This window comes from Sardina pilchardus, chromosome 18, assembly GCF_963854185.1.
Source record: "Sardina pilchardus chromosome 18, fSarPil1.1, whole genome shotgun sequence".
In the NCBI taxonomy this organism is placed as follows: Eukaryota; Metazoa; Chordata; class Actinopteri; order Clupeiformes; family Clupeidae; genus Sardina; species Sardina pilchardus.
The window spans coordinates 12,384,589-12,408,939 of record NC_085011.1 but is presented as its reverse complement, the minus strand read 5'-3'; the positions used below and the strand labels follow the sequence as shown (position 1 = coordinate 12,408,939).

Genomic DNA, 24,351 nt, shown 5'->3' with positions numbered 1-24,351 from the left:
CATTAGTAGGGACAAATTCATAACGTTTATGATTTTCCCGCCAAAGAAGAGGGGTATGCAATACCCATTACTGTGGACCACTGCTGTGGTCATTGTATAGAGCCCCATTGCTGCTATAGCTACAACATGGACAACACCCCCGTGCACTATCATTCACTCACCTCTGTGTTTATGTGTTCACCATGTGGCGTTGTGGAATGCAGTGATGCTCTGGCTTGGTGTGGTAGAACAGGGTTCTCTGTCTGTACTTAGTGTACAGAGAAGTTCAACAGTAACAGTGGACATACCAGTAAACCTGCTAGAGCGCGCTATACCTATTAAATGGAGGCTGCCACAGAAAATCACTTATATAGAGTGAGTGAGACAGGAGTCTGTAGATGCTAATGCAATTTTCTGCACGTTGAGGTTTAAAGGTGTTCTGTTAATGGATTAGTGCAGCATTTCAGCTTTGGCAGTGCAGCGCTTAGTTCAGACAGTCCCCTTAGTTAGGGGTTCTTTTGTTTCTCATTTCATCAAAAAATTGTAAAATAAAAGTGTATATTTTCTTTTGTATTAGAAATGTACAATTGTTTTCCTACACAGAAAGAATGCTATCACTGATTGCTGGAGGGGTGGCCTCTGCTGCACCGATCATGTTTTTGCTTTTTGCTCTTACTGTTCAACGCACCCATTCACTTAAAACATGCTTCGCCGGATAGAATGCTCTTAGCTTGCTGCTTTTGGTGTGTTAATGCTAAGCACATCAAACATGGTTTACATGCATTTTCAAACACTCAGAGACATACAGTCACACTCATGCACTACATGTAGCACCACATTTTGTTCCTTTTTACAAAACAAAAGAGAAATGAGTAAACTACATTATTGAGGTTTGGACAGGAGTTGTACTGTATATAACCCCACTTTATCACAGTTAAAGAAATGACATTGATGAAGTCTCTGGATTAAGAATGGGTCTTCCATGTAAGACAAGACAGGCTGCAGTATGAAAGCAGATGCATGTCTGATAAAAGTTTGTCGAAGTGTGTTGTGTGCTTCTTCAAACGTCTCGTGTTACAGTGATCAACCTCTAATATAACTTCTTAATTTTCTGTTGGCCCCAGTGGCATATATGGCTTAAGCTTAAAACAAATCTAAACACACATCAGATCATTTGCACTGCACTGTGCCTTTTAACACGGAAATATCATTTGATTGTGCTAGCAGTCTACACAGATCAAGATATTTGTCGCTATATATTCAAAGTCGTGTTTCTGTCCGCTTTGACCGTCTCCTACTACAAAGAAAAAGATTGACATTCCTCTACCCGTACCTTTTACATTAATCAGTTGACGACTGCCCCCAGTGTCCACAACTGACAAAGAATTGCTCTACTGATGAGATCCTGAAACAGTTGATATGCTGTGCTGAATTGCGTTGATTACATCATTTTCCCACTGTATACTATACAGGCTATGAGGTCAATGCCGGTAAATGATGCGGAAAGCAGCTCATTTGCAAATGTACACATCAGCACACTGGCTACCAGTGCTTTGACTTTGCAGTATTTAGTATTTTCTAAGGTGTTTGTGCCCTACTAATATTCGTCATTTCTTGTGGGATAGTACAGATATGTAGTCTTGGTAACATTGGTCTGGTGTCAAGCGTTTTTGCAGTATCGGAATGGGCTGATATGGTAGAGAAACTTAGTGGTGCTTAAGATGCCGTAGAGGGGGGGGGGAAAAGCATTTATGATGGCTGTTCAGTATGTTTAGTAAATATACACCAGAAGTGGAAATCCAAATTCAATGTTCATTGAAAGTCAGGTTTATGGTGTAAAAAAAAAAAATAGTATTACATTAATCAGCAGTACTTCACTGATTACAGTATGTATTAACAAAACTCTTCTAGAGTGTTTACCCACATTTGGTGTCAAATAAGTCATTATGGATTCCTGGAATGCAAAAACACATTTGACAGTTTGAGGGCACTGGGCAGTGTTCAGCCAAGTTAGATCCAGTACGTGTAAATAATTGTTCACACTGGTTTCGCTCCTTGTAATGTTTTGTAAGCCATTTCGTCATTTTTCTTTCTTTGTCTCTCTATCTCGCTCGCTCGCGCGCTCTCTCTCTCTCTCTCTCGCTCTCTCGCTCTCTCGCTCTCTCTCTCTCTCGCTCTCTCTCTCTCTCGCTCTCTATCTCTCTCTCTCTCTCTCTCTCTCTCCCTCTCTCTCTCTCTCTCCCTCTCACACACACATCCTACCAATGTGACTATGGAGACACTGTGCGTATGATGACATCAAAAGAAAAAAAGGGAAATTTGCTGTGTGCGTATAGTGTACTGTTAGCTTGATAACATCTCTCTTGGAAAAGCCTTGTTAACAAAAAAAGTCAGCAATCCTGTATAGGGAGAAGACTTTCGAACTTTATAAAGACAAACAGAGCATTGTTTTGTATCGCAATAACACTGTACAGTTCCACTTGTATCATATCTAGAAAAGCATGTGTTTTGAGCTTTTTATCTGTTCCATTTTTTAAAAAAAAGAATAATGTGTTATCGAACACGCTGCTGGATTTAACATGTGAGTGGTGTAACTGTCAGCATGCTCTCTGTTCTGCTTCCTTGTGCTTCGCTGCTGTACATGCCTTGGGCTAAGCACTGTATTTTGAGCCTACACTTGAAATCACAACGGGCTTGGTGATTTAACTACAAAAAAAAACAAAAAAACAATAGGGACGCAAGATAATATAACACTGTACCATGGTCTTTTGTGCCTTTTAAAAAAAATGTATGTCAGTTACTCAAGACAATCCTGCAAAGCTTGTATACAACCAAAATATTAAAGGAATTGGGGAAGAACTCATGCAGTCTTTTTACTCTTTGTCAGTGCTGAATCTAGTCATGTGAAGACGATATGTAGTGTATCAGTTAACAATTCTTACAGTCACTTGATTAGCCATCTAGCATGTAGAGCTATTGAATTCAAAATTAAGTGTGCACCGTGTCTGTGTTTTTGTTTGTTTTTTCTATACACATACAATATTTCCCGCTGAATATACTGCTTTAATCCATGTTATATAACATTCCACTATTAGATGGCTTTATTAGTTACTATAATTACTGTAGATGTGCTTGTCAGTGTAATGTACTTCATTACTGTAATGGCATCACTGAGTATTGCTGTTTTTTTTTTTTTTGTAGGACATCCAAGAGGCACATCCTGAGGTCCTGCCCTCCCAGACGAGACCGAAGCGAGTGGACTTCCTGTCCGGGGTGCTGATGTTCGACGTGCCTCGGGAGGAGGGCGGCGAGGGCCAGGGCTCCGGCAGCGAGGGCAGCCCCAAGAGCAGCGAGGGCAGCCCGGAGAACGCCGCGTCCACCCTGATGGCCCCCGCGCACAACAAGGAGCACGACCAGGAGGACGCCTCGCGCACGCTGGTGCTGGCCTCGCCTGCCAACGGCCTGGGCTCGCCCGGCAACGGCCTGGTCTCCCCGGGCGACGGGCAGGGCACGTTCAACGCGCTGACGCCGCAGAGCGAGCGGCCGCCATCGCACCCGCCGCCGCCGGACGAGGCCGAGCCCGGAACGCTGGCGTCCACCATCGTCCGGTCCGATCCCCGGCCCATCATCGCCATGCCGACGGTCAGCATGGTGTCCAGCTCGGGGGGCACGTCTTCGCCGCCCTTCACCAAGGTGGAGCGCACCTTCATACACATCGCCGAGACGTCGCACCTGAACGTCATGACGGCCCGACAGCAGCACCCCGGCTCCCACGAGGAGACGGCGCCAGAGCCCAGCCAATCAGAGAGCCCCAGAGTAGAGGAGGAGGAGGAGGAAGAGGAAGAGGAAGAGGAGGAAGAGGAGCAGGAGGAGGGGAGAGAGGAGATAAAGGGTGAAAGTGAAGGGGAGGAGGATGAGGGCAAAAGTGAAGAAGTCTTGCAAGAGGAGGAAGAGAAGGATAGAGAGGAAGATGACGAGGAGGAGGAAGATGACGAGGAGGAGGAAGAGGAGGAGGAGGAGAAGGAAGAAAACGTCAAGACAGAGGAAGAGGAGAAATTAGAGGAGGAGAGAGACGAAGAAAGCCAACAGAGTGAGGAAGAAGAAGAAGAAGAGAGAGTCGATGACTCAGAAAAGCGTGAAGACAATCCGTGTGATGCGGAGATCCTCGAGGAGCAGGCAGAGAACAGAGAGGAGGAAGAGGACGCGTCGGAGAAAGCCCCGGAGAGCGAGAGGAAGAGCGAGGGCGAGAGCGAGAGGGAGAAAAGTGGCGAGAGCAAGGAGGAGGAACGCCGAGAGAGCATCTCGACTCCGCTGGGAGCGGAACACGAGCACACGCCTGAGGCAGCTGTTCAATCAGAACCTTGCATTCAAACTGCAGAAGAACCCGTTTCGCAGAACGTTCTAGAAGCCGGCGGGGAGACCGATGTAGAGGGAGCGCCGTGCGTCGAGCAGGAAGAGGACGCTGATCAGGTAAAGGTGTGCGAGGTCGTCGCCGCTGACGCTGAGACGGGGGAGGAGGTGAAGGAAGAGGTGGGTCCGGAGGGTGAAACGCCGCCTGTTATTGGTGCCGAGACAAAAGGGGAGGAGCCAGAGGCCGACGCTCCGACCGGCCGTCGGCGCCGGAGTCGGATCCCGGTGCCCGTGTCGGAGGAGGAGAGCGGCTCGGACCGGTCGATCCCCAGGGGCCCCGGCTCCCCGCGCCACCTGAAGACCGGGCGCCCTCACCTGGCGCGGCTGGTCCTGGAGCGCCGGCAGAGCCGCCACCGCCGAGCACCCGCCGCGCCCGCCTCCCCGAGCCCGTCCACCACCGCCTCCGAGGACGAGTCGGTCAGGGAGAGGGGCCGGCCACAGGCGGCCGAGGGCCAGAGGAGGAGCAGGATCCCCAGGCTGGTGACGCCGGTCAGGAAACCCCCGTCGGCCCCGGGGACCGCTCCCGCCGCACCCCCCCACCCCCAGACAACAAAAGCAACCTCCTCTCTGCGCAGGTTGGTACACCACACCTGGGGAGCGTGCAATCCAAATTTACTTACGGTTACGATTAGCTCGATGGTGTTTTGAGCCCCCAACGTCATCTTCCAGGCAGCGCTGGCACTGTGGACTTAAAGGCACTTCATCCTACCCCTAACCCTAACCATAACCATGCCTAACCCTAGCGCTGCCTTGAAGACAACGTTGGGGGGCTCAAAACACCAAGAAACTTACTGCTCATGTTACTTAGCAGACGCCTTTGTCCAAAGCGACATACAAACAAAAACAATAAAATGATTTAATTTAGCAGTGAACAAATTAAAAAAGTTGATCAGACTATATAGTGTCGACTAAAGAGAATAGCAATATAAACAATAACAGTATCAATATAAGCAAACCTAATGAAAATAAACAATGACTAAATGGGAAAATTATAAATAAACAATAAAGTAATTTAATCAATTATATAATAACAATAACTATGGAATGTTAAGCAATAAAAAACAATAATGTCAATTTAATCAATGGCCTAATGAAAACAAAACAGCACTATACAGCAATATCCCAACCATAATCATAAAGCCCGATTCACACCAAAGATTCCCGACGCGACGAGACTGAGTTGCAGCAGTGTGAATTAGAAATTGCACGTAGTTTCAAGCCGTCGCAGAGCATTAAACACATTGATTCGCAGTCGCAAGGTATTAGAACGTCGCGGCTCGTCTCGTCTCGTTTCGTCGGGAATCTTTGGTCTGAACCCTACTTAAGAAACGCTAATAGACTAAGTGCATATGGAATAGATATGCCTCAAGACATGTTATAGGCTTTGATCACACACATGGTGACAAGACCATCTCTGGCTCATGACCACCAGCATTCACTCATAACCTCCAATTCAGCGCCGTTAGTTGAGCCTAAATGGTCAGTTGCTTTGGATAAAGCCGAATGGAAATCTAATCTGATTGTTGAAATTGCACATTGCCAATGGTAAATACTCATGGGTTCTCTCTGTTTGTTTAACACTCTGTAAAGCGCCATGAGACATGTGTAATTTCGGCGCTCTATAAGTAAATTAAATTGAAATTGTAGGAAGAGGACGTGTGCTAAGGGTGTGTTCTGTTCTCTCCTCTGCAACAGGCTTCGGAAGGCGTCCAGCATGGGCTCCTCGTGGCCCAGGTCCCAGCCCTGCCCCTCTCCGGCGCCCCAGAGCCGCCCCCTCTCTGCGGCCGGCCCCGCTCTGCTCCGCGGGGGGCGCGGTGGTCCTCGCTCCGGTCCTCGCTCCTCCCCCCGGGCCCCGGGCTCGCCGTCCACGCGCAGCATGAGCACCTCCCCGCGCAGCTACTCCACCTCCCGCACCGACAGCCCCTCCCCGCAGCACCACCGCCGCCCCCCGCCGCCGCCGGCCGCCGCCGAGAGGAGGAGGCAGCCCGCCGGCCCGGCCGCCCGGCCCACCTCCACGCCCCCGCCCAAAAGCAGAACCCAGGAGCCCGTCTCCAAGAGGACCAGGCCCGCCGCCGCCGCCTCGGCACCCACGCCCGCTAAAGGGAAGCGAGAGACGTCCGACGGGAAATCTTCCGGTAGATAATAGCCTCACACCTTAGCCATAACTTACCCACACGACATCTGCATTACCACAACAACAGTTGGGCAGAGGCCCGGGCATAGGCGGTCACTACCACCATATATCCTCTACGAAAGACAGATCTCAACTGACCCGACCAAAACGACGGGAGTCGGTCTCGGTGGTCTCGTCTATCGCCACAGCAACTGCTGCAGCTGCTTTGTCAATCCAGATGTGGACAAATATTTGCCATGCACGCACACATAACATACAGTTGTTACCTTGGGGGAGTGTTTGCCTGAGCGAATGTGCTTGTGTGTGTGAGAGAAACTGCTGGGAGTGTGTTGGAGTGTGTTTGACAGTTCAACACGCCTCACTTGCCTTAATGAAATATGCTTTGTATTGAAACTCCACTGTCACAGATGCTTCCAGTAGAGAGGAGTCAATGTCGTCAAGCAGAAGTCCTTCATATGATCAGCACACCCGACAGGACAGGTCACCATTATGACTAATCATTTATCTGAAAAATCAAAGCACTTTCCTGTTCCTCTGAGCGTGATCTGGTTTTAGTTATTTTTCGTCTCCTAAAGAATTGGCTTATGGTTTTTTTGCTTACAATGTTTTCCACCAGTTCAAAACGCCTACAGTCCTATAGCTCTCATATCTCTCTCAGATTTCTCATTTAAATAGAGAAGAAATCATGTTAGGTTTGACAAATATTACTTGAAAACATTTTTCAACAGATCATACAGCTTTCAAATTCAAATGAGCATAATAACAAGCTATTCCAAATTGTGAGGAATTCTCTGCAAATAGCCATAGGGATTATAAACCTGCCAAATATCAATCTGGTATGAGTTGGATGCGAACTGTCTGGAAACCTTGCTGTCTTTCTTTAAAGGTGTTTGGTACTGTACTTGGCACTGGTACACAGCTGGCAGGCAAGAGGGCCAGGACAATTCCTCTATATCAGTTATTCATATCAAGAATACCAAAAGGAGACGGAGGCGTCCTGTACTATAGGTAAACATAGCACATACAAACAGTGCACACTGCATAGTCTGTCCAAGAGTCTTTGAGGGGGGAAAGCCAAGCGGTGCTCATTGTGATGCCAGTGCTTTATCACGGCTACTGTCGGTTCATGCCATTACTTCATTTCCTCCTATGGGTCCATCAATTGAACAGCAGCAAACCAGCACTCCTCAGAGAGCAGGCATGCCTTTGGATACCTTTGCTTTTGGTGTTTGATAATCGTTTACTATACATCTGTAAATTATAGAGTAATTTCTTGAAACAAACAAAAAAAAATGTATTAATTTTTTTATTCAGTAATCTAAACTGAGAGGGACAAAAAGTAAAAAAAAAAAAAAAAAAAGACATAACTTACATTAGGTTTTGCATATGTTTATGTATTTATTTTTTCCAAGTCTTTGAATTGCTTTGGTTAATCACACAGCAAGCTGTGATTGCAATGACAACCAAATCGCACGACTCCGTGAGGCACAAAAGTGGGACATTCTGCTTTTATTTTGTGTTTCAACTGGCAAGCGCAAAAAAAAAAAATGCCACAACGGCCCACAACACTCTGCCTGCTCTCTGCTCATCTCACAAGCGTAAGAAACGGACAGAAAAGCTGATGTTTCGTTTCAACAGAACAGTCAAAAGCCAGTTTTGTGTGTTAGAGTGGATGTGTGTGTGTGAGAGATTCAAAATATGAAAACAAAAAGCCTTCTTCCCGATTGGTTTATGAGTCTAATCTAATAGAACACCAAATGGGGTTATGGACTACAGAATACTGAAGTAACCTTAAAATGGGTAATATGGCCGAAAGCAAACATTTTACACTTGAGCTAAGTGATTAACTTGAATGGAATAGCTCAATACTGCCCCCAACAAACCCTCACCAACCCTAACTCACAACAGCTACACAGTAATATTAGTTATCAGTTGAGATGTGCACGTCTCAACCATGTACGAAGGTTAAAAAACTGCAGCAGCATCTTGTCAGTGAAAAATGAAATATTGAAGTTCTTAAAGCAAGCTCGATATGTATTGATGTGTACTTGACATGTAATGATAAACCAATAAAGATAAACAACAACAGGGTGACAAGTGAAAAGAAGAGAAAGGTATGTGTATTGAAATGTCCTGTGAATGTTTAATTCCACGATTTCTCTGTGATCCATACCTTATTATTGACGGATGGAAGAGAGGTTGACATTCATCAGCCAGGCTGGGGTGGTGGTGCGAAGAGGGTGTGAATCAGAGCAGGTTGCTCCGTCTCCCTGGTTTTGGATCCTGGGGGCCCAGAGTCTAGAGTCGGGGACCGAGGGAGCGTGTGTCAGGAGAGCCAAGTTGGCCATTACTCCGCCTTTGTCTTCAGTGTAATGAACGTGTGTCCTCTCCTCTAAGGGACTCGTCGACACAGGAGGGACATTGCATGAATGTGTGTTTCATAATTAATTCATTGAATATCTGCTTCTATTAATGACCTTTCTGACAAGTTATCTGGTTTATCAAAGGTTCCAGTCAATAAAAGTAGCTCCATTGATTCCTTTGAGGTGACTTTGGGGGTTTTCTTCTTGAATCTTCAACAGAAAGGGTGCCTCTCATTCGTCGTTTTTATCTGTCCTCCCTTCCTTCCTTGGTCCTCGTTCCCACTGATCCAGATAAAGAATGACAGGGCGGCAACAATGGGGTAGTCCATCCAGTTTTCTTTATAGATCAGTGGGAACGAGCATCGAGGATCGAGGAGGGATGTTGAGAGAGGCCCATAGTGTGTGTCTGTTAAGAAAATCTCCAATATTCTAAAAACCCACTTTATGCATGCAACTTTTGTTTGGGTCTATCATTAAGCCTTTAGTGTGGTGGACTCAAGGGTTTCAATACTGTCATTTACATTGTGATCAAGTTGTTGGTTTCAAACCATCCTACGAAAATGACAGAGAGTCATTCTGTGGACTATTAAACATACAGTACATAAAGCTGTATATGATTAGTTAAAAGAGCTTTAAAAACTATACAGCTCTCATTAACAAGCTACAGTATACCTCTATCATGAGTGGGTTTTTCTACAGCCATGAAAAACATTACCAATATCCTGACTAAAACCAGTTCTTCAGATGATTCACTGATTCCTCTTCTTTTGAACTGCTTAGAGCGTTCCTGCATAAGATATACAGTATATGAAAATCAGCTCCTTGTGTGCAAAGGTGAAGCAAAGTTATAACCCTGTTACTTTTTCACAAAAGTCCCATAGCTCGAGACAAGATGCTCTCTGAATAAAATTAGGTGCGTTCGGTAAATGATTCATTTGTCAGTGCTGAGGAAAATGAGTAGCCTAACGATTATTGTCTTCGACAGAAAGGCTGGGTACGGCAGAAAAGTCTGTGTAAGAGGGGCACCATTGTCGTCATTGAACATCATGTTTTCGATGTTGAATATTTGGAGATGGACTTTGTGACGGGACTGGCGCTGTTTCAGGAGGGGTGTCACAGGGGCAGCTCTGCTGGAGAGCCCCAGCTGCTGAGGACTCTTTGGCCCGGGTGACGCGCCACAGCAATCTGTGTTGGGTAATATGAGCAGATGTATCAAAACAACACATCACCGAACGAATCCTTTGATTTGCACTCAACACGCTCTCGCTGGGAAGTTGAACCACATAAAGAATGCCACATATGATGGTAGAGGGACTTTTGGTGTTAGCGGGAACACAGTAGGATTAGGGGGCTCAAACAGGGCCGTACAACTACACAGGTCAACTGTTTACTGTTTACAGAGTAACATTTCAAGTCATTTCAGGAATTTCAGGTTTCGTCTGTACAGTACAGTTTTACTTGTTTGTCCCTCATGCCAGCAGAATACTGAAGTATTGCTGGACTGGACTCTCAGTGATTTAATGTCCATTCATTTCCAGGGTCCTTCCACCACGACAAAGCTGCTTTGATCCTGATTCATAGAACACAATCACCAAACACAATAGGCTCCAGTGTTAATGAAAGCACGTGCAAGCTCTCTCTCTATAACTCTTTCTCTCTCTCTCTTTCTTTCTCTCTCTCTCTCTCTCTCTCTCTCTCTCTCTCTCTCTCTCTCTCTCTCTCTCTCTCTCTCTCTCTCTCTCTCTCTCTCTCTGACACACACACACACACACACGCATACAGTTATACACGCAGAGACTTCTTTTTATTTTAACCAGCCAACTTGACGTGCACAAACACATACCCTGGCACAGTAGTCCAGTTTGAAGTGGGCAAAGGGTGAGAACCCAGAGGTTCTCAAGGTGGAGGGGGAGGAAAAGAGGGGCAGGGAGGAGGGGGGGGGGTGGTGGTCTGAGACATCCACCCAGAGTGCCATGTTTTGGCCCCCCACCCTCCCTCATTAGAAGAGGGCCACTCTCCCTACAGGAAACCTCTAGCAGCTGGTCATCCCGCAGCGCAAGTCTCTGCTGTGCGCCGCGTTCTGCCCCTCCAGCAGGGACGAGGGAAGAAGAGGGACTCTGGACAGCACTGGGCTGTTGTTTGGTGTAGGTGGTCAGGGAGATTACTTCTGACAAGCCACTGGACCCTTGGACCACAAATTTGCACCTGCATCAGTGCACAAGCTTAACAAGATCCTCTTCTTCCATAAACACGTTCGAGGACGGAGAGACCAGGGCTGCCGGCGGTGAGTTTAGAGCTGAAGACCTCTGCAGGAAGCTTCAGCATACTACCAACAGGTGACTCTTTTATATTCGCATATTCTCTACATTTCAATTAATCACTTGCTTTTTGCCTACTGCCCCACGTGTTTTTCATGTTGTAATGTATTGCTGTAGGTTACCAACAGATGTCTTCATGCAAAAAAACCCCCCAAAAAACATTTGTCTCACTTTCAAAGAACTTGTGTGATTATGTGATATGGTATTACAATGTATATCTCAATGGACAAAATATATGGCAGCAAAATATGTAACTGTGGCCATACAATTCCTGCCTATTCATGCATGCTTGTATGCTTAAATGAGTCATCAGTCTGAAAAAGAAAACAACTTCTTGAGAAATCGTAGCTTTGCAGACACAAATATGCATAATCCTCTCAACATTAATGAGAGAAAATATGGAGCCTAGATTACCCAGGTAAACACCCTGCTATATATCTTTGACGTGGCTCACACTTACAGTACATGTAGAAAACTCTTATGTAGGAACCACATTCCTACTCAGGATCTTTAGATCTGAGTTTTTGTTTTTACTCCCTTGTGTACTATGCTGTGTTGTTCTGCTTCCTTTTGATTAGATTAGATTAGATTTGCACTTGTTCTGTGTTGCCCACTGTTGCTTTGACCAGCCATGTTCACCCATTGCCACCACCTGCACAGCTATCATGGCCGTTGCTGATGCTAGACCCCTTTACTGAGGCATATGGCCCAGGAAAATATAAGTTTCGAAAAGGCCGCTGTATTTGGCAGTGAATTTATTTAGATAACAATGGGGAAAGTATTGTGAAAGTATTTTTTTAAATTCACAATGTCAAAACAACACAGTTCAATGGAAAATACATATGCACACCTTGTGACAGAGTCTGTGCACCATGTTGAGCATATCCATGATGCAATATATGTATTGGAATACCAAAAAGAGGAATCAGAATTAAGGAATGATCACACAAGACCTGTCGATGCTCTTATTGTCTGGGTCAATCTTAACATGTCCAAATGTTTATTTGTTATTATACATGGCATAGGCCAAGGCCAAGGCCATGGCTGAGTATTTGCACATTGGAAGTGCAGTTAGACATTCACAAAAAGGCTGGCTGAGAACCCTGCATTTCCTATGTCACAAACCGGACCCAATCCCATCAATTTGTCCATATATGACGAGTTGGGATGTGCAGGGAGGCTGTGTTGTCAGAGACAGGATGAATAAAGTCCAAAATTAGACAAATATGTAGAATTATCCAAGCCATTTTACTGCCATGAAGGGACTTTTTCTTGAGAGAGATGAGATCAGTGCCTTTGGTGGGTCTTTGATTGTCCCATAAATGTCCTGTATTTGAATCTTAACGTTGATCAGTGTGTTCTTATACTACTTTTCCTGCTCACCAGCAAAACTCAGCCCCCAATCTGACCAAAAGTGTAGTCACTCAGGTAATGTAGAAAATAGTCAATTCAATCCTTTGATTGATGTTTTAAAGCAAGTGGTTGCTTTGGTGATTTTGATTTGATTAAAATCACTGACTCATCAGACAACTATTTGGATGTTTGCAGAATATAGAACATGTAATATCGGGTGTTTATGACCCCTATATAACTTTATGCTCTGGGTTAGTGTTTTTGTATTTTAATTCTTTGGATACAAACTCTGAACTGTTAGATGTAGGATTTCTGCCTGGCAACCTGTAGTGAAGAGCCTCATTGAATTTCAACTCGTCTCTCTGTCCGAGGGTGCATTTCCAGCCCCACGGCCATTAAATGAATTGATGGTGACTGTGGGTTTGTTTAAGTAACACACTGGGGTTGCCAGGAGACAAAGCGGATTAAATTAAATGCTTTCAAAGAGCAAAATACATTTAGTCATCTGACATATATCACTGACACTGATAAAAGTTTGATTTGTGGGACAGGATGAAGTTTGAGAACATCCTGGCAGAGACGGATGGATTTGGCCGGTTCCAGATCGCCCTCATTGTACTGTTGGTGGTCCCCCGCATTACGCTGCCCTGTCACTTCCTGTTAAACAACTTCATAGCAGCCACCCCATCACATCACTGTGACTTCAGTGGTCTGGATACGGAGGGCGTCTTTGAGAATCTGACTGCGGAGCAGAGGCTGGCGGTCAGTCTCCCGACACGGGCAGATGGGACACCCTCCTCGTGTCTGATGTTCCCAGAGCCCCAGTTCCACTTGCTACTCAACTCCTCCAACACCACAACCCTCCCTGCAGGGCCATGCCAGAATGGATGGGTGTTTGACAACAGCACTTTCAAAAGCACCCTGGCTACACAGGTATCATCAGTAGCCCATCTCTGTCTCTTTCACTCACAATGTCCAACTGCTAAGTACATACCTTGGAGACATTCCACAGAATTAACTGTCCTGACAGGTTTGAAGGTGCTAGTGTCCATGCTGCTAAATGGCCCCAACATCCCTCCTCAAGATAGAGATGTTTCCCAGGAATGTCTAGCAATATCTCAGTTGATACTAGTCAATGCTAAGAAAATACCTGATAATGAAGCAGAACCATCAAGGTCCTCCAAACTCCAAAAACCTTCAATTCCTCTTTATTGCCCCTCAAGTTACTTAATCAAGAATCAAGAACTCCCTTAACACTTTGGAAATCACTTCCTTTTCCCATCTCCTCCCACTGCTCTGTGACTATTTTTTATTTTGTCCCACTCAGTTTGATCTGGTCTGTGATAAGAGAAGACTGACCAAAGGCACTGCCACTATCTTCTTCATTGGAGTCATGCTCGGGGCAGTGTTTTTCGGTGTCCTTTGTGACAAGTAAGGAATTGTTTAATTATTATTATTATTATTATTAACTTTATTTGTTATAGAGGGACAGTGTACAGTAATTGACATTTTACAAAGAAAATGTAAATGCACCCAATTATAGCCAAAAGGCTAGTTTCCATTGGTAGTCCCCCTGCCAGAAGGAGCATGGCAAAACCTTAAAAAATAAAATCGCCCCAAAATGTTTTGTGGTAAAAACACCATAATCGTATATATATATATATATATATATATATATATATATATATATATATATATATATATATATATGTGTGTGTGTGTGATGTTGTTTGCTCTTTGAGTAAAGCTTTTTTGACATGTTCGTCATCTCTGTACGTCCAGGTATGGTCGGAGGAGTATGCTGCTGGTGTCCTACATCTCCGCTATCGTGTTCAGCTTGATCAGTGCCCTATCAAACAGCTACATCATGTTTGCTGTGTTTCGCTTCCTCACTGGCTTTGGAATTACAGGAATTAGCATTATCACCATCGTCCTCAGTGAGTATTTCCTATTTGTGTTCCAAACCCGCAATGAAATGTAGGCCTACAATCTATAGCCTACATTGGGCCTACATATACAGTGGGAAGAACATGTATTTGATACCATGCTAAAGTTGCCTAAAAAGAGGAATATAAAATCATCATTTAACAATTGATATTAATGCCTTAATTAAAAAATGAGTAAAAATCAAACCGCTAAGGACAACAATTTTCTTTGTGATTGAAGAATGTATCGTAAATAAATAAATGTTCTTCCTTAAATGCTAGGGGGAAGTATTTGACCCCCTATGTAACTCTATGGGAATCTAACACATAGGGTGGTTAACATAGGGGCAGGCAGATTTTTATTTTTAATTTCTATTTCTATTTCATGGATCCAGGATATTATGCATCCTGATAAGGTTCCCTTGACCGTTGGAATTAAAATAGCCCCACATCATCACACACCCTTCACCATAGCTAGAGATTGGCATGGTGCTTTTTCCAGTAGGCCTATTAGCCTGTTTGATTTGCATTGAGCTCAATGAGCATCAAACAGGCTAATAGGCCTACTGGAATAAAGGCATTAAGATCAATTGTCAAATGATGATGATTTTATATTCCTCTTTTTAGGCAACTTTAGCATGGTATCAAATACATGTTCTCCCCACTGTAGGTCAAATCTTATGTGTTTACAGACAAGACAAGATGCTTGACAGCAAAAGCAGACATAAACCTTTTGAGCACTATTGCTTATACTTATGAAGCATGCTACTTCCTCATCTGATTATAAAATGCTGTAGCAACAGTGGCAACCAACAGCTACCTCAATAGCACCACTGGCATCGGTGGCACAAGGTGTGCCTGGCCTGCTGCACCACCACCAATACGAGGCAACAGGAGCAAAAACTGTTCTGTTACTCTTGCCAGTCCCGTGGCACCGTCTTGTGCCACTTTCCAATTGTACCATATACTAGTGCAGGGGTCTCCAACGTGGTGCCCGCGGGCACCAGGTAGCCCGCGAGACGCATATGAGGTGCCCGCAGCGCACCTTCTAAAAATAGCCCACAAGTCGTCTGCAGATCACGCTCTAAAAACATCCTCCGTTGTGACGTGTTTAATTATTTAAAGACAAGAACCATTTTAAGAATGTATGTAGACAACAATCTGTAGCCTTAACTACATTAACATTAACTTGATATTGGTGTTGATACCTTAAATTGTAGGCCTAGCTGGTTAACTTTTAGCCTTTGACTCAGAATACCTTTCCCATTCAATCGACAACGGAAGTGGAGCGCATATAGGCTACATGCTGCTCGCACACATGCAGAAAAAACAAGCTCGCTCGTCTGGTGTAGCAAATGGAAGCATGTCTTCGCGAAAGTTCTGTGCCCATTCCGTGTTTGTCCCATACGGTTCGTGCATGATTGTTCAACGACTGAAAAACGTTTGCTTTACTGTAGCGCACGGGCCTTTTCTCCTCCGTGTAGTGCTGGAAATCGTGTGGCATGATCCAATTAACCTACCGGGCGCAACATGTTGTCAGATCATGGAGACGTGCAATAACTATAAAAGGCGTCTTCATAAGTTAGGGAAGGTGGTGTTGGTGATTGCTATTGAAATGTAAAAAAAAAAAAAAAAAAAACAGTTGTCCACTGAAATCAGAACTTAAACAGCCTCAAAATTCTTAATGGTGAGTAATGCCTTAAAAATGTAGCTAACCTAAATTATTTTGTTGTTGTTGTTAAAAAATAAATATTAGGTTCCCCATGCAAACTTTGAAATTAACAAACTGAACAAGATGTTGGTCGTGTTGCATATTGATATTAAAATATTGAAGAATCAGATGAAAATACAGTTGTTTAAAATATATATAGGCGTATGGGCCTACAGCACATAATATTGATAATTTTACATAGTAAATCACCCACTATTTAGGAGGGTTACCCTCGCATAAAAGGTTGTGAGGGGCTGTTCGCTTCAAATGGGTAGCCCTCCATATGATTTCGAGTTCTTCCGGTAGCCCTCACCCCCAAAAAGGTTGGAGACCCCTGTACTAGTGTCCTGTGCCACTCGCCTACTGTCCCACGACACTGTCTCGTGCTACTCAGTAGGCAAGTGACATTTGACAGTAGGCGAGTAGCGTAAGATAGTCGGTGACAGTGCACCACCAATGACACCAATGACAGTAAAGTAGGCTACAGCTTTGCTCGCACTTCTGAAACGAAGTAGGCCTAGTACACTGTTACACAAACATCAAGAAAAAGCAAGCAAATAGGTTCCATGCATCTTATGGTCTTATGTCTCACCAATTATGATAGGCTATAACTACTACAACAGCTTAGGGCTATTTATCATAGCATACGAGGATATACAGGAGGTTCATGATTAGGCTACTAAAGTAGAAAATGCAGTGAAATTGTCAGATGTGGCCTTATTTGTCATATTTCCTAACTGATGAACACGAGTTGTTGGCATATTCTGATTTAGGCTACACTAGGCCACTCCAAGCAAACAATTTGTTGTCAGACGTTACAGGTGCACACTCAGGAAGGTTATGGATTGGCCAATGCAACATTTCGAGCTGACTTTGAGTGATTTGTTCCGTTTTCTCAAAACGAAACTGCCCCATTGGACAGGCAGACCATGTGGTGTCTAGAAGTTGATAGGACTGGCTAGGTTTTGAACAATAATTGAAAATATTAATTCCCTACTAGTGCATTATCAGTCTGCCAAGCAATCAGCATTTGCAAAAATCATCTTTAAAAGGAATTAATTTGGTCAGATGGATTTTAATGGAAAAGGTGCCATTGCTGGAAACATTTCGTTTTGCACATGAATAGGCTCACAGTTCCGACCTATGGATGAGTTTAGTCAGAAATGTAATTTAAGGCTCTTTATTCTCACAATTTAGCCTACAGATGTTGTTAAATTCCCAGCCGATCACATGTGTTAATGAATTGAATTATAGCTATTGAATTATGGCAGAGGCGGTTGAAAAGGATCTTTGATTATAGCTAGTTGCCTGGGCTACCGTGGCTACCATACAGAACTGAACATCTCATGAACCAAACACAAAACTTAAAGAAAGCTTTTTTATTTATGTACAAGCAATCGTGCAAACGAACATAACATTGAACACAATAACATAACTATTTAGACTAGAACATACATACAATACTGTCCTCTGACAACAGTCCAGTTGACCTTCATTCAGTTGCGTAGGGACAATAGCGACGGGTGTGTGCTTTATCCCCCGTTGCCTCACAGGTAGGACACACGTAGCTCCTCAAAATAGGACAGAGTACCTTGCCATCTCTCGCTTTCAGTTTGTGGCTGAGGTAGATGTCAGCAGTTTCTCCGTTCTGTCGACAAAATCCACACCCGTCCCGCGAGTTCCGATTGCTGCTGCTGCATACGCTGCTCTCAGAACTACTTGTGCGTTTTGGTTCATTGGCAGGGGGCGCAGGCTGTTCAATATCCACCGGTAGGCGCTGTTGGAAAGGAGAAGCTTGTATCCTCTGTGTCCCACTCTCAGTCTGTCCGAGGTTTTCCACAACTGCCCCGAGTTGAAGATAATCTCGCCACATATTAAAACGTCCGTTCAGTTGGAACTCCTCGCGCATAAACGGTTGTCGCAGCATCTTGTCAGATTTTGGGTATGGGGGAGCGCAAGGTTTAAATAGCCCTTGGACCCCGCCGGTAGCATGCTGCCATCATACAATGTAACAAATCGTGCAGTCTGACCGTCTCACCCTGTCTGGTCCTGAAAGCTTTGCAACAATTTTTGGATGCATTAATCAAGCCGTGCACAGTCAAGACTTGCATATTTTGCATAATATGCATCCATGAATTGGTTGTCTTTCAAATAAGTGAGGGTGTATTTAGTGCAGGTGCAGCCTGTACGGTGTGCCAATGTGACCTGCAGGTTCTGACTCCTGTGACTACTGTAACACAGTATCTCAAGTCCGATGCAGTCACCAGATTTAACCAGATTTGGAAGCAATTAAAAGTAGGCTAATACTATTCAGCTAAACATATCAGATTCATTTCCAACTGTAGCCTACACACTCGATCGTACACGCATGTTTACCCCTTTTTTTTATTTTGAGCAGTGCTGAGAGTATAGGCCTATTTAAAAACGTTTTTCCATTTTCATTTTTCCCCTTTAATAATTTATCTTTAAATGAGCTCATCTTTAACATATGGGTTTATCAACGTCTCACAAAATTACGAGTATAGGCTTCTGGGGCAGACGGCAGTAAAATCGGTTAAAAAGTAGCGGAGTTAGACTATGTTTTGATTACAGCAGCGTGCTGACGAGTTATACAGTTTCATTTTGCATATGGCTCGTGCCCTTTAGGACAGCCCCCAGTCGTCCCGGAGATAAACACTCATTACGCAAACCACTCGCCAGTCTGTCACCATGGGATTTGATCAAAGAAAGTTAAACGTCATGTGTGTTACAGTGTTTCAGTCCTAGACATTCTGTCTGGGGACGTTGCAAAGAGTAGGCCAACATTAAACTGTTGATTACCAAGTGGGATTACCTGATGAAATGCGTGTTGTAGTAGCTATAAATTACATAAAAACGTAGTGCGGCCTAATATTAGGAGGTGATGCCTAATCCAAATCCAATAAAGACCTACCCTCCAGTGCGTTTACCAACACGAAGGGTTGAAGACACCTACTCCAATGCTGAAGCAATGCTGGTAAGCAGCCTAGCTTGTATTCACCCTCATATTAATTCACTTCTAAGTGACAACTGCAGAGATGACACTCGAAATGCCGCTGAATTGGCACTATCGTGGCTGCCGTCTCATCCTGTGTTATGCTCAAACAAGACATCAGTTTGAGACTGTGACGCGAGGCTACAGTAGCTTGTTCCCGGCATATTGATTAGCCAAACTAGTCTTCTCAGAATGTAGATGAGATGCAGGGTTATATTGTCTTAGAAAATGAAGACTGACTGTAGGCCTAGTAGTCACCAACAGTGGGAGTTGCCAATGTGTTTTTCCAAATATTGTGACACCAAGGTAGCCAGCCTACATATTTGACTGAATGCAAACATTCACTTTATTATTTTATTTTTCAATCAATTCTCAAAAGTGTCATTCTTGTAATCGTTGCAGGATATTCCTATTACACTAGAACAGATAGTTCTGGTCATTGCTTAGGCCCACTCCACTTTATGCCTTCATTTCAACAAGCACACCACACTTGTCCAGGCCTGGCATTTCAGGAACTGGAAGTGCCCCTATCTAAAACAACAGGTTAACAATTAAGAAAAATAACAATAACTGTCCACAAAGTCCATTACAGATGCATTTGCCATTTGCCACACAGTCCGAATATCAGAGAATCAGAACATTTGTGAGTGAGTGAGTGAGTGAGTGAGTGAGTGAGTGAGTGAGTGAGTGAGTGTGTGTGTGTGTGTGTGTGTGTGTGTGTGTGTGTGTGTGTGTGTGTGTGTGTGTGTGTGTGTGTGTGTGTGTGTGTGTGTGTGTGTGTGTGTGTGTGTGTGTGTGTGTGTGTGTGTGTGTGTGTGTGTGTGTGTGTGTGTGTGTGTGTGTGTGTGTGTGTGTGCGCACATGCGCAAAGTCCATCCAGATGTTGTCCATCCACATTCAGCTGAAACAGAAAACTATGAGGGTCATATAGCAGTGACATAATTTGACAAGTGACATGACTAGTTCCATAGGTCGCAAGGTCATAAGTCAGTGTGGAAGTGGTATGGTAAATTATATCAGACACAAGCAGATTATAATTTCTCCTTTGACAAATATAGTCAGAGTTCAGGTATTTTTCTGTGGTCCAGGAAAGGCCCGGGTGTTCTGTGGTTCTGTGGTTTTCAACTTTTTATTTTTATTTTTGTTTTTTGGAGTTGAGCATGCCTGTTCCTGTGTGTTTACTTGGTATTTTTGTTTACATCATTATAGTTTTGGATGTAATTTGTTCATCCCTTGCCAACGTCAGTAGACAGAATAATACAAAAAGGGAAAGAAGAGGGCTATGTAAATACTATTAGACACTATTTTCCATATTTTTTTGTTTTGCATCTCTCACTATTCTATCTAATCTTGTTTTATGTGCGTTGTTTCGGCCTGAAGGTGTGGAGTGGGCAGATATAGAACATCGGACATTTATTGGAGTCTTTGGGAGCGTATCCTGGACGATCGGCAACATGTTGCTTGCAGGAATTGCATACTTGGTTACTGACTGGAGAATGCTGATCATTACCGTCACCTCTCCTTTAGTGCTCGCAATTCTGACTTGGTGGTGAGAACACTAAATGTGTGACATGATTTTTTTTAACATAAATCCTATTTCAGTTTTTGATGTACCATTGTTGTCCATTGCAAACCCTTAACAAATCACCAATCCAGCAGTAATCTAGTTTGTTTCTTTCTTTACAATTTAAACTATGAAGTAGTTTAAATAAAGGAAAAAAGACATTAAGTATTTTGTTTTGAGATTCAGAAAGTTTAGCAGGTTAACCAATAATAATTTAACATATGTTTAAACTATTGTGATGTGTTCATTCATGGCTTGGGAGACAGGTGGATTCCAGAATCGGCTCGTTGGCTGATAGCCGCTGGGAAACCTGAAAAGGCTCACTACTTCCTCCAAAGATGTGCCACCATTAATCGCAGGGAAGAATTCTCCACCAGAATTAAGCCAGAAGTGAGATCCTTTTACTTACAAAAATTCTCTTTCCGTTTTGCAAACTTTTCTTGTCATGAGCTTCCTAAACTGTCACATTTCCTGGTTAGACTTTATCGAGCATCATATCGGTGGATCAGCAGAAGCGCAGCTTCACATACCTGGATCTCATCAAGACCCCTCGCATGAGAAGACTGACTGTATTCACAGGCATTGTGTGGTAAACGGTGTGGCTGTGTGAGTGAGTGCGTGCATGAGTGTTGTATGAGTTGAATAAACCTGTTTAACATCGCGTGTGTCTCATCTAGGTACGGAGTGGCATCCACATACTATGGCATCAGTTTGAACATCACTGGCTTTGGACTGGATCTTTATCTGACTCATTTCATTTATGCAGCCATCGAGCTCCCAGCCAAGTTTCTCACCTATTTCAGTCTTAATGTCATTGGCCGCCGATATAGCCAAATGGGGACCCTGCTTGCTACAGGGATATGCATTCTGATAAACATCCTCACGCCCAAAAGTAATCAATCACACAAACACACTCACACAGAAAGATACAAAGAAAATAATGCTGTTGTTGTTTTTTTTTTCTACCAATGATAAAGAAACAGGATTCTGGTTGGTGTGTGTGTGCATGGGTTTTAGGTTTTTGGATGTTTCGTACCATTGTTGCAGTGTTGGGAAAAGGTCTTTCTGAAGCTGCGTTCACCACAGTCTTCCTATATACTACTGAGTTGTATCCAACAGTGGTCAGGTTAGCCATTTCCCTTTTAGTTAAGTGAGAACTACCTCACATATTGTGGCTGATGAAATCAATTTGAAATTGAGAGAATAATCTTGGATACTGACACACTGATCTTGGATTAATCTGACATATTTTTTATTGTGTCTACAAACAGACAAAATGGTGTTGGCTACACCAGTTTCATGGCTCGTTTGGGTGCCTCCGTTTCGCCCCTCATCATGCTGTTGGAGGACGTGTGGAAACCTTTCCCTGAGGTGGTGTTCTGCTCAGTGGCCATTTTCTCTGGACTAGTGGCATGGCTTCTCCCGGAAACCCTCAACGCACGGCTGCCCGAGACCATCGAGGACATTGAGCAGACCAGGTACAGTATGCTCAGAGTCCGAATTCATTCACAAGTGCATGATCTATTACTGTATCCGTAATGTCCCGACTATTAGCCGCGGCTTATACATTGATTTTGCTAAATTTCTTCAGCCATGCGGTTAATACAGGGGGCCAGTTAATATGGTGTTAATATGGTTTTGTTTCTTTTGACTTGCATAAAACACTGTCCTTCGGCTTATACACAATGCAGCTTATATGCGGGAAATTACTGTATAGGCCAAATACCAAACAAAGTATATGAACTTTGGTTACATCCCATTCTTAATCCATAGGGTTTAATATGACATCGGTCCATTGTTTGGAGCTATAAAAGCTTCAACTCTTGACTTTCCACAAGGTTTAGGAGTGTTTGTGGGAATTTTTGACCATTCTTCCAGAAGCGCATTTGTGAGGTCACATACTGATGTTGGATGGGGCGACTGGCTCTCAGACTCCGCATTAATTCATCCCAAAGCTGTTCTATTGGGTTGAGGTCAGGGTTGAGGTTCTATTGGGTTGAAGCCAGTCAAGTTCATCCTCACCAAACTCTGTCATCCATGTCTTTATGGAGCTTACTTTGTGCACTGGTGCACAGTCATGTTGGAACAGGAAGGGGCCATCCCTGAGCTGGGCTTGGCCTCTTAGTTCTGGTGAAAGGAACTCTGAATTCTTCAGCATTAACCAAGAGATTTTGGACAATTCCATGCTCCCAACTTTGTGGGAACAGTTTGGGGAGGCCACTTCCTGTTACAACATGACCAGGGCTGACCAGTTTAATAAAATGGCAAGCGTGAAATGAGTCGAAAAAGTTTTTGACCGTCACTCTCAGAGTGTGACACTTGGCAGCTCTGATTAGAGTCGCTTTTTCAAGTGTTACAGTAACTAACCAAGAGAAGAGGCAAATAAATGTTACACAGCTCTGCAACAAATATACTGTAGGACAATGATCGACTTATAGCAGCCTTACAACAGTAGGCTACATGTTAACTTGGAAACTCAAGGAGAAACAGTGGATCAACAGTGAACAAAATCTAGCAAGTAGGAGAACGTTTTAAATGTGGGACTCAGCGCTGCCTTACATTGCTTCTGATTGGTTTATATTGCGTTTTGCCTTCCGTGGTTGGTTAGATTTAGGCACAAAGCACTGATGGATTGGTTATTGCGGTCAGTCAATCAGAGTTTCTCAAACTACGGCAAGGCAAGACAAGGACCAAAGTTTATTATCCTGAAAATAATAATATATACTGAAAGGGGAAAAATAAGCGTGAGAAATGTCAAGTATGGCGTGTTGTGTGAGAATGCATCAAATTGGGTGTGTCCTGACCTTAATCTAATAGAACACTAATAAACACACTCCTAAACCTTGAAGTTCATATGGGGGTCAAGGCAGGTGACCCAATACTTTTGGCAATATAGTGTATTGTAGACACATGTATTGTATCCCAATAGCTTCATCTAAACATCCCTGTATTTTTCCCCGCAGAAAACGGTCCATCTGCTTGTCCTCTCAAGACCAGGTGAAACTGAAGCCCGAACCAGAACCACTAAAGCCAGAGGAGAACATGGAGAAATCAACCATGATGGAGTCGTGATAGTGTAACAGTCCCACTATGGACTTTTTACTATGGAGTTTTTTTTATTGCCGTGTGATAAGATGAATAAAATATGTTATCACTGATTAAAAATCATTTGGATTGTTTATATTACGTAAGAACTACAGCTGCAGTTTTTAGGCTACAATACAATACAACCAATAGTGTTATGTGCGTAAAACAGTGGGTTAGAGCTTGAATATTTAGGTATGGCACGGGAGCAATTACATTAATGAAAAGTGCATTATTATCACAACATATGTTTGATGAAATCAACTGTAAACAGTTATCGTACAGATTGGAAACAGATGAAATAAACCTGCATGATAGAGTAACTCGGAATAAGGGAGTCAGGGATTGAATGAGAAACAGTGATTGTTGAGTGAGTGGGAGACTGAGGGACAGATGGAGAAAGAATCTTGCTGTACATCCAATCAAAGTGCACCACATCCACAAACTAAGGTTCACTGAATTCTTGCTCATCCTTATCCACACTGTCCACACCATAG

The 24,351-nt window shown here is 43.7% G+C and overlaps 2 protein-coding genes across 3 annotated transcripts in view; both read left to right on the top strand.

Moving 5' to 3' along the window:
• The window catches only part of LOC134064448 (tau-tubulin kinase 1-like), a 31,573-nt gene extending 25,041 nt beyond the window's left edge, over positions 1-6,532 (top strand). Inside the window, exons 14-15 of the mRNA XM_062520373.1 lie at positions 3,181-4,964; positions 6,085-6,532. Coding sequence (XP_062376357.1) covers positions 3,181-4,964; positions 6,085-6,532 — 2,232 coding nt within the window. The remainder of the gene's footprint in view (positions 1-3,180; positions 4,965-6,084) is intronic.
• Positions 6,533-10,858: 4,326 nt separating this feature from the next.
• LOC134064236 (solute carrier family 22 member 7-like) lies at positions 10,859-23,935 on the top strand. 2 transcript variants are annotated; one of them, XM_062520080.1, is made up of 11 exons: positions 10,861-11,222; positions 13,109-13,490; positions 13,885-13,988; positions 14,340-14,494; positions 20,587-20,755; positions 21,037-21,160; positions 21,250-21,359; positions 21,448-21,662; positions 21,788-21,896; positions 22,042-22,248; positions 23,734-23,935. In XM_062520080.1, exons 2-11 carry the CDS (start codon positions 13,110-13,112, stop codon positions 23,840-23,842), a joined length of 1,683 nt encoding a protein of 560 aa, XP_062376064.1. In that variant the 5' UTR covers positions 10,861-11,222; position 13,109; the 3' UTR covers positions 23,843-23,935. The 2 variants fall into 2 exon arrangements, with proteins under 2 accessions (XP_062376065.1, XP_062376064.1); XM_062520081.1 differs by lacking the exon at positions 20,587-20,755 and having other exon boundaries at positions 10,859-11,222; positions 21,033-21,160.
• Positions 23,936-24,351: the final 416 nt, after the last annotated feature.

Coding starts and splice junctions, on each gene's coding strand:
- LOC134064236 (XM_062520080.1), top strand. CDS start 13,110: ATGAAGTTTGAGAACATCCTGGCAGAGACGGATGGATTTGGCCGGTTC. Junction 21,161..21,249: donor CCACCAGAATTAAGCCAGAA/GTGAGATCCTTT, acceptor TTTCCTGGTTAG/ACTTTATCGAGCATCATATC. Junction 21,663..21,787: donor AAACATCCTCACGCCCAAAA/GTAATCAATCAC, acceptor CATGGGTTTTAG/GTTTTTGGATGTTTCGTACC.